The sequence below is a fragment of the Otolemur garnettii genome, unplaced genomic scaffold, assembly GCF_000181295.1.
Source record: "Otolemur garnettii isolate 467f Iridium unplaced genomic scaffold, OtoGar3 scaffold00172, whole genome shotgun sequence".
Lineage (NCBI taxonomy): Eukaryota > Metazoa > Chordata > Mammalia > Primates > Galagidae > Otolemur > Otolemur garnettii.
Window position 1 is genome coordinate 704,606 of NW_003852567.1, and position 8,937 is coordinate 713,542.

The window sequence follows — 8,937 nt, forward strand, 5'->3', positions numbered from 1 at the left end:
GGTTGAGCTATAGGCGCCGAGCCGGAACACCAGGTCTATTAAAGCAAACCTCCCAGATTGTTAAGAAGTAACATTGTTGAATGTTGAAGCCTTTTACTAATTATACACAGGTATGGCATTTCCAGGGGAGGCAAAAAAAAAAAAAAAAAAGAAAGATCACAAAGATCAAGGACTAGAAGCTCATGTAGGTGCTGAAACTGGACTTGAGGGAATATGGTCAGAAACCAGGTTGCTCAGTAGTCACTTTTATCCCAAGTGTTGCTGCTGTCACATGCTTTCTGCTTTTTAGACACCTGCTGTCCACTAGGATGGATACATGCCTTGCAAAGCTGCTTTTACTTCTCACATACTCGGAAAAATTGGCAGGAGAGCAAAGATCGTTGTGAATCTCTGTCCTCCAAGCTGGCCACCTTCCCTCACAATCGTTATTACTCAGTAAGCATAGCCTTATCCATAGACTGTGGTGGGTACTGTTGGGTGAGGGGACATAAGTCATCATGTCAGGAATGGCGGTGCACACATGGCCGGGGAATGCATTCCTTTTCCATGACAGACCCTGGTGCTCTTTACCACTGAGCTTGGAAATAGTCTCTGCATCTTCTCAGCACAGTGCTCCAGGTGGCCCCTACTATTTGAACAGAGCAGGCATGAGAGCTGAAATCATGAACCATCTTGATTTTAACCTGTGTCTCAGCTTATTGGTTAGCTCCCTAAGCCACTTAGGTTCTTTGGCTCTTGTGGTCTGTGGCCTCCCAGGCAGAGGTCCAATACCTCTATAGCTCTCTATAGCACAGGCTCCTTGGGACCGAACAGACCACAGAATGACTCCCCTCTAAAGACTGGCAGAAGTCTTTATGCAGCTGGGAGGCAAACTAAATAATGAACCTGTGTCTGTAGGGTGGCACTTGGAGGATGCAGGAATAAGTCAGTGATGAGTTATGTACCAAAGAAGGGCACAGCCCTCTCGCCAAAGCACAGAGGCCTCCCTAGAGTGTTCGTTTTCTTCCATATTTCTCATCATTCTTCACCCAACTGTGGTTTTTCTGAATCTCCCCAGATTGGTTTGGCCATCCACTCAAATCTGCTTCTGGTAGCTGGTGGTTTAGAGGATTCATATTGGATTGGCCCCATTGTTTATAAGGACCGGCTGCAGATTGATATACAATCCTCTGAGTAAGTTTGTTAGGACTTTTGGGGTATTTTCAACTCCATGATCCCCTCATAAAGACACAGTAATGAGATTGCCTCCCCAGAAGCTGTTCTCAAAACTTTCATAAATCAATATTGTGATTGTCTATTTGCCTGTTTCCCCTATTTGATTAATAACTCCTTAGGGCAATCTTATTTTCTATAATCCTCCATACCTAGAAGTCCTGGCACATGCTTTTTAAAAAAATAACTACTAGGGTTTTGAAAGCAAGAGATAGTGATTAAAAAACAACAACAACAACAACAAACTACTAGGTCTGTCCTATGCCCCCATCAGCTTCCCGGCTAATGAATGCCAGAATTCCAACTTCCTTCCCATCCCCTGACTAAGCTACCAAACTGAGGTTGTACTTTCTTAATAGGGACCACTTGGGTCAGTAGGGCTTTCCCAGGGAAGTGAGCAAGGGAGCAGTGGGGGTAACTTTGAGGATCAACCCCAGGGACCCTGAAACAGGGTGGCCACCTCCTTATGTTCCCTAACTGGAGTTTTCATCTTTAAGACCTCAGGTGATCTTTCTCTCCACTGGTCCTAAAACCTCTTCTAGTTGAAGTCCAGACATTTGTTCCTAAGTCATATCCAGATGTGGCCTTAGGCAGGCAGGGGGAATTAGTACTTGGGTCAGGTTTTATACAGGGCAAGGAGAAAAGAGAAGGTGGGCTAGGAAGGGTTCAGAGAATATCCTACTTCTACTTCACTACTCTTTAGGGTCCGTGTTGAAAACCAAAAATGTATGAAGTTACAAAAAAAGACGTGGTCCTATTCGAGGGTGGAATTCCAGCAAGAGGAATGTACAACTTCTCTTCCCTCCATCTGTGAGAGGACACCTTTCAGGTTTCCAGATGGGCACTGAGCTAGGTAAGCATGAGGGATAGGACTAAGATATGGGAAGTACAGGGGCAGAGGGTCTGAGCCCACAAGTGGGCCATGGTGGTGGGGAGGGCTGTACCTGGGCATGACTCTGCTTATACAAGGGTGGGCTGGGAAGGGAGAGGGGCAGGTAAGACCTAGAACTGAAGGGATGCTGGAGATGTGGCTATCCAGGAAGCTGGGGAAGAACCTAGTGAGTGGGATGAGGGTTTAGGGACAGTCAACTGCAGAACTCACTGATGCTTTACTCTTCCAGATACTTGAGCCAATAAGAGCCTATGCCTCTCAACCTGTGGCCTGCAGGTCTTATGATCATTCTGTTACTCCCTGGCACTCCCTCTTTCTTGGTAGAGCCCAGCCAAGGGCTGATCCACGCCTGGCACAACTAGCCAACCTACTGCCTGCTTAAAACCTTGTTCCAGAAACTGGACATTCCTGGGAAAACAATGAAGAAGCTTCTAAAAAGGACTTTGGCCTCCCCCTAGAATCTCCATAGTAGAATGAGGGGGTGGGAGGAGGGCGCATGGGCTGAGTGGATGGGGCAGCCCGGAGCCAGCCAGGCAGTTTTATTGAAATATTTTTAAATAATTGCACGTGTTAGTCTCATGTGTCAGCAATGCTGTGTCTGGTTCAGTGATCCCCAAGGGACAACAAGCCCAGGGCTGGACCAGAAGTGCTCTGTCCCTCGAGTCCACGCTGAGGCTCCCCTATACGGAGAGAAGAGCCAGTCAGCCCATCTGGGGCTGGCACTGTCCGGCAAGTGCACTGTGTCCTCACAGGGTGTCCTGAAGGCCATAGGTGGAGGCCTGAGAGCACAGGCCCCACTGCTAAGAGCGTGCCCCGGGCAGCTGCAGGCTGGGCGTGGGTGGCTTGGCGTGGTGCCCTCGGTGGCAGAGGAGACTGCCCGCCTCACAGTTCAGGTTGCGGTAGCGGGCAACAGCTGGTGTGGGGCGGGGGCACATGGACAAGAAGCCGAAGCTGAAGGGGCCGAGACAGCAGCCCGGACAGGGCAGCCCCTCGTCAGGCTCCCGGGGAGCTGAAGGGGGTGGTGAGGGTTCTGTCCGCTCTAGGGCTGCTGCCCGGGGCAGGCTGTGCTGGGCCCGGTTCCAGGGCTCCCCAGCCCAGCCTTGTGGGGAGTTAACCACCACAGCTGGGGGGTTGTTGTTGAGGGGAGGTCCTGATCTAGGGGACCAGGGTTGGGAGGCTGAGGAACAAGTGCTGATAAAGTTGTCTGTGGACACGGCCAGAGGCAGCTGGGGAGCTGGTCCTGGGAGTTCTGGCTCAGGGCTGCTGCCCCCACACTCCATAGTCTCTTCAGCTGAAGGGCCGACGGGGGGAGGGCCAGGACCTGGTAGTGCTGTCTCCATACGTCGCGGGAGCTCAGGGGATGAAGGTAGTGAGCGGCAGCGGCGGGCAGGTGTCCCAGGCTGGACCAGGTTCTCTGGAGTGGTCACTGAGGGCAGCTGGGTGAAGGGCAGTGGCGATGGTGGTACAAGGGGTAGGGGGGCGACTGGCTTGCTGGGTGTGTCCAAGAGCTTGATCTTGCCACCCCGGAGGTCTTCCCGTAGTGAGAATGGGTTGACTCGAGTCAGACTGTCCCCCCAGTTGGGGGGTGATTCTGGTGATGGGGGTAGGAAGAGGTCTGATCGGCTTCGGGAGAGCCGGGGGTCTGGCCTGGGAAGTGTAGCAGAAGGACCCCCTCTTGGAACAGACCCTGTAGACAGAGAAATCTGGGATCACTGTTCTCTGCATTTGCTCATAGCTCCCTGAGGGCTTCATTGTTTTCTCAGAGGCTGGCAGGACAGGAGTTTAGAAAAGGGAGACCCACAGTGTGCTTTTGTAAGGGAGGATGTCACCTCCACCCCCTTTTACCTTTTCTTTCCTTCTTCCTTTTCCTTGGCCTCTAGCATTAGAAAGCTGTCTTTGAGATATCCTTCTATCCACCCCACCTCGCCCTGACTCCCAATCTTCTTAACTAATAAACACACTTAAGCCTCCCCCATATAATTCTCTGAGTTCTATAGAGAGAAGCAACAAAGTGACTGCTGGGTCAAGACCATGCTCACTTACCTTGATTCTGTGTCAGGGGTGTCCTAGTAAGGGGGGCTGGCTCAGGCAGCTGCTCTAAGATCCATTCCAGGTGCTGGGTGATTTCAGAGAAGGGGGCACGGGTGCTGGGATCCATCTGATGGGTAGAGACAGGGACAGTGTCATTCAGTACGCCAAAAGGGGATCCCTGAGTTTTCTTCCCACCAGCTAGGACCAATAGGGCAGCCACGTCAGCTCAGGGATCTCAGGGATGGGGGTGGGAGAGAGGGCAAAAAGGACAGTGAGACTCTTACACTGCAGCAGTGGATGGCCAGGAGCAGGAAAGGCAGCGGGCAGTCATCCTCCACCAGGGTTCGGAAAGCAGGCACATCTAGGCCGAAATCCTATGGAGAAAGAGAGGAAGGGCCTCCTAGTCACCTTCCCTTGGGTTCTTCTGCATCCCAGTCAGGACCTGAACCTCCACGAAACCCTCCTTGGTTGTGGGCTGCCTCATCTGGAGTTCTTCCTTTTCAAACGTAGAGACATTTACCTCAGTGCGGGGTAGATAGTCAGGGTCTGCAGGTACTCGGGCGATGAGCTCACAGAGGACAATCCCAAAGGCAAAGACATCAGCCTGGGGTAGGAGATAATAATGTCAGGGGGAGGGATTAACAGTTTTCATTTCAGAATTTTTTTTTTTTGGCAGTTTTTGGCCAGGGCTGAGTTTGAACCTGCCACCTCCAGCATGTGGGGCCGGCGCCCTACTCCTTTCAGCCACAGGCGCCGCCCTTCATTTCAGAATTTTTTCAGAATATACCAGAATTAGGAGGAGGGGGTGAGTGTTTATAAACACAGTGTTTATGTGTTGGAAGGTGCCAGTGAAGGGCATGGGGAATCTTGAGGGCTCCTGAGTATCTACTAGGGTTCTTGTTGAGATGAAAGGGGCTTTTGGGGAGTATCTCACGGGTCTCTGGAGGGCTTGGAGATCTAAAATGTTGACATCTTACCTTCTCATCATATAGCTCACCCCGCAACACCTCTGGAGCCATCCAGTATGGGGAACCCACCACAGCCAACGGCTCCTTCCTTGCCCCTTCCCTGCAGGGGCAGGGTGGTCAGAAACAACCTCCACAGGCAAAAAGAGATGAAATGAACCCCCCTTATGCCCCAAGGGATATGCCCCTGGGGGCTTCACTCAAATAGAGGCCCTCTGGGAGATTTGAGGGGAATGGGCATTCACCTCACCTATACACAGGAATCTTTTCAGCCAGCCCAAAGTCACCCACGACAGCTGTGAAGCCTCGGTCTTCCCGTCGGATCAGACAGTTCTGACACACATACAGAGAGCATCCCAACACACCCATCACCTTCTGCTCTCTGGTCTCCTGATATACAACCTAAAGCCCTGTCACTTCAGCATATCCCCAACCCTCTCTAATCTCCCAGTGCTCTGGTGTACCCCAATATTGCAACCTCACCCAACACTCTAAGCACAGGGTAATACTCAGTCCCTCAGAGTACTTCCCGACCCCAGACCCCCAACATTCCTCAACACCTGCCTATTCTAACATCCCAATACATCTTGAACACACATTCCAACATTTACCGCCCAGTTACAACCTACTAGTCTCCAGCCCTGCCCCAGCCTACCTTGGATGTGAGGTCCCTATGGAATACACCTTTGGCATGCAGGTACCGCAGCCCTCGAGCAATATCTAAAGCCAGATGGAGCCTGACTGTCCAGGATAGGGGTTCAGGAGAGCTGAGCAGCTGTTCCAGGGTCCCCCCATTCATATACTGGGGCAAAGGAGAAGAGAATGAAAGTCAGGCTTCAGTGTGTATTCTAGGTCTCCCACTTATAAGCCAGGGGATACTCAGGAGGATCACAAAGAATGGTGAAGCTGTGCTCTAGGGCTGTCCTAGAACATGAATGGGGGAAGTTCAACTCAGTAGCCACTGGCCATATGCAACAATTAAATTAAAATACTTAAATTTAAACAATTAAATTGAATTTAAATAATTAAATTGAACTTATTTAAATTTAAATATAATTAAACATTTAGTTCCACACCAAGCCACATTTCCAGTGCTCCAACCTAGCCATATGTGGCTAGTGGCTACAGTATTGGACAACACAGCTTGAGAACATTTCCATTCCTGCAGTAAGTTTTGTTGGACAGCACTCTTTTAGGAGATAGAGGGAATGAGACCAACTGAGGCCTTTTATATGTGGTTTGCCTGAAGGAAAGTTCAGGGACGCCTCCCCAGGGAGGAGGTCCTGTTGCCTCTCATTATTCCTCTGTAGATCCATCAGGCCCGCCCACTCCCTTTCTCCTTGGTGGGGTGTGTGTGTGAGGGGGAGCCCCCCTTCCTGGCCTATCCTCACCTCTGTAAGAGCGTGCAGCTGTCCCTGGTGCACACAGACCCCCATGAACCTAGAAAAGGATAGAGAAGATAGGACGGTAGGCTGTAAAAGCCTTCACTCCTCCATAGTTCCCACTTTTCCTGTGGGATTTTCTCTTTTCTATCCTGCCCAGCAAGCCGCTGGGGCCGCTCACCTTAGGATGTTAGGGTGCCGGAGCCGGTTCATCAGCTGCACCTCCCGTAGCGTGTTGCCCCGATTACTGGGGAGCTTGTTCATCTTCAGCACCATGACTTGCCCTGACTGTCGGTGCCGAACCTGGGGGCGGCAGGGGCTGGCGAGTGCTGGGCAGATCGCCTGAGCCCGGGTCCTCTTTCCCTCACTCCAGGCCCCCTAGTTACAGACTCCCATTGAAGGATCGGTCCCGCCCCTCTGCCCTCTTGGTCGGTCCTACCTTGTATACCTCAGAAAAGAAGCCGGCCCCGATCTTCTCCGCGCAGTGGAAATCGTCCACGCGCGCCAGGCTGGACACAGCGCTGCGGAGAGCCCGGTAGGAGGAGGGGCGGCCCCGGCCCGGGCCTCCGCCTGCGCCCCCCGGCCCCGGGGGCCCCTCCCCCGGCGCCTCTCCGGGCCCGGGCCCAGGGCCCCGCAGTGGGGGCCGTTCCCCGGCCATGGCCGGGCCCCCAGCCTGGGCCTGCCTCACATGGCAGGGTCCCCGGGGCCCGGGCAGGCCGCTTTCGCCATTGGCGCGGGCCCAGCCCGATCCCGGGCGCAGAGACTCCCTCTCCCGCCCCTAGAATGGAAGATCTGCCTAAGATCTTGGGCCCGCCCCCGCCGCACCCGCTTGCTGGGCTAGGGTGGACGCCGGTCCGCTTCGCGAAGGGCCTGGACAAGGCAGCGTCTGTGGTGGCAGCGGCGACGACCGTGGCAGCGGCGCTCCCGGGCGCCGGCGGGCTGGTTCCCAGCAGGCGGAGGCGGGCGGGCGGCGGCGTCGCGGCTTTGCCGCTGGGGCTGAGGCTCCGCGGCCTGCCGGGGGCGGGGTTGGGCCAGGCCTCCGCTTAACTCCTTCTAGCCCGGCCTCGGGGCAGCAGCCACGCCCCCTCAGGTACGCACCCCCATCCTCATCCCCTGGCCTCTACGACTTGGCGGATAGGTCAGCCGCGCGGGCCGGAGCTTGAATAACTGAAGGGAAGTAAGGGCTGATGGTGCGTACACGAAGCTCAAACGTCTTTTAGTTGCCCTGGGAGTTCTTTCTCCCCTCCTTCGGGTCACTGTCCATAGAGGGCCGGGCTCAGGAACCTGCCCAATCCTTGGGCTCTGTGGAACAGCAGGTCAGAAAAGTAGACCTTCAGGCCCAAGCTCAATCAGAGGCAGCCCAACAACCTGTCCACCTTCCTGGCCTGCGCCCCGTCCAACACTGCCCATTTCCCAAGTCTCTTTGACCCCTACACTTAAGTCTCTGGACTCCCTAACTCCTTCTCCTCTCTTGAGGGGTTATGAAACCCCAGGGCTGTAGGGAGCCCTTGGCCGGCCCATCCCTGGATTGGCCCTGACTCCTCCTCACTCCATCCCGCCTCCGCCGACTAAAGTTCAGATTCCACGGCCCCCGCCCAGTGACCACCCAGCCGGGATCTTCCTCTGACTACCCTGTCCAAAAGACCCTCTTACGAGAAGCCGCTACCTGCAGGGAAGCCCCTCCTCCGAGATCCCACCCCTCAGCAAGAACTGGCCCCCTCAAAAACCGCTTCCCCCCACCCCAGTCTTCCTTAGCGAGATTTCTCCCTTTTAGGGGGACCTTTTCTCAGTATGATATCGCCACCATCAGTGTGTACCAGCAACCCTCAAGTGTTGCACCCTCTCCTCTGTGTGTGCCTCCTACGCAGAGAGACCCACCTCTCGGAGTGACTCCGTCAGTCATTGTGACCCCTCCTTTCAAGGTGACTCCTCCCCTCAGTGCGGCCCAACCCTCATCAGTGTGACCCCCCTCAGCAGGTTCCACCCTCCATCACTTAGGAATCCGGTCTGCCCCCTCAGGCCGGAGGAGGGTATGCAGCTGGTCCCTTTAAGTTGTCGCCGGGGTCCTGGGTGCGCACGCACAGTATTTAGACACTGTACGCTCGCCGTACCCGACGTTTCCGCTTTTGCTGCTAGCTCCTCCCTCCGGGCCATCCGCGAAATAGCCAATCGTCTGCAGTGTTGGGTGCAGTAGTAGGGTTCCCGCTGTAGACTGCTCACCTAGCAGTTTCGGGCGTCGGTGAGCCGCCTGCCACCTAGCGGCTGCAGGGAGGGCCGAGAGTGAAAGCTGAGAGTCTCAGTTGCGGAGGCAAGGCTGAGAGCTGGAGGGAGTAAGGCAGAGTTGTCGTTAAGATTTTCAAAGTTTAGGCAGCGCCTGTGGCTCAAGCGGCTAAAGCGGCAGCCACATACACCTAAGCTGGTGGGTTCGAATCCAGCCCGGGCCCGCCAAATAACA

General features: G+C 54.4%; 2 protein-coding genes across 4 annotated transcripts in view; one reads left to right on the plus strand and one right to left on the minus strand.

The window, feature by feature from the left end:
* Window positions 1-2,511, plus strand: part of CD72 (CD72 molecule) — a 5,816-nt gene extending 3,305 nt beyond the window's left edge. For both annotated transcript variants that reach the window (XM_023519351.1, XM_023519352.1), the window contains exons 6-9: window positions 290-435; window positions 1,058-1,173; window positions 1,916-2,065; window positions 2,334-2,511. In XM_023519351.1, the coding sequence (XP_023375119.1) occupies window positions 290-435; window positions 1,058-1,173; window positions 1,916-2,060 (407 nt within the window). In that variant the 3' untranslated portion in view covers window positions 2,061-2,065; window positions 2,334-2,511. The remainder of the gene's footprint in view (window positions 1-289; window positions 436-1,057; window positions 1,174-1,915; window positions 2,066-2,333) is intronic.
* A 117-nt stretch (window positions 2,512-2,628) lies between these two features.
* Window positions 2,629-8,500, minus strand: TESK1 (testis-specific kinase 1). Of its 2 annotated transcripts, none has more exons than XM_023519350.1 (11): window positions 8,361-8,500; window positions 6,922-7,784; window positions 6,664-6,785; window positions 6,492-6,540; window positions 5,756-5,902; window positions 5,351-5,433; window positions 5,113-5,203; window positions 4,656-4,739; window positions 4,420-4,509; window positions 4,148-4,262; window positions 2,629-3,791 (listed from the first exon to the last, which is right to left on the minus strand). In XM_023519350.1, exons 2-11 carry the CDS (start codon window positions 7,138-7,140, stop codon window positions 2,905-2,907), a joined length of 1,887 nt encoding a protein of 628 aa, XP_023375118.1. In that variant the 5' UTR covers window positions 7,141-7,784; window positions 8,361-8,500; the 3' UTR covers window positions 2,629-2,904. The 2 variants fall into 2 exon arrangements, with proteins under 2 accessions (XP_023375118.1, XP_003800289.1); XM_003800241.3 differs by lacking the exon at window positions 8,361-8,500 and adding an exon at window positions 8,263-8,322.
* Between the last annotated feature and the right edge of the window lie 437 nt (window positions 8,501-8,937).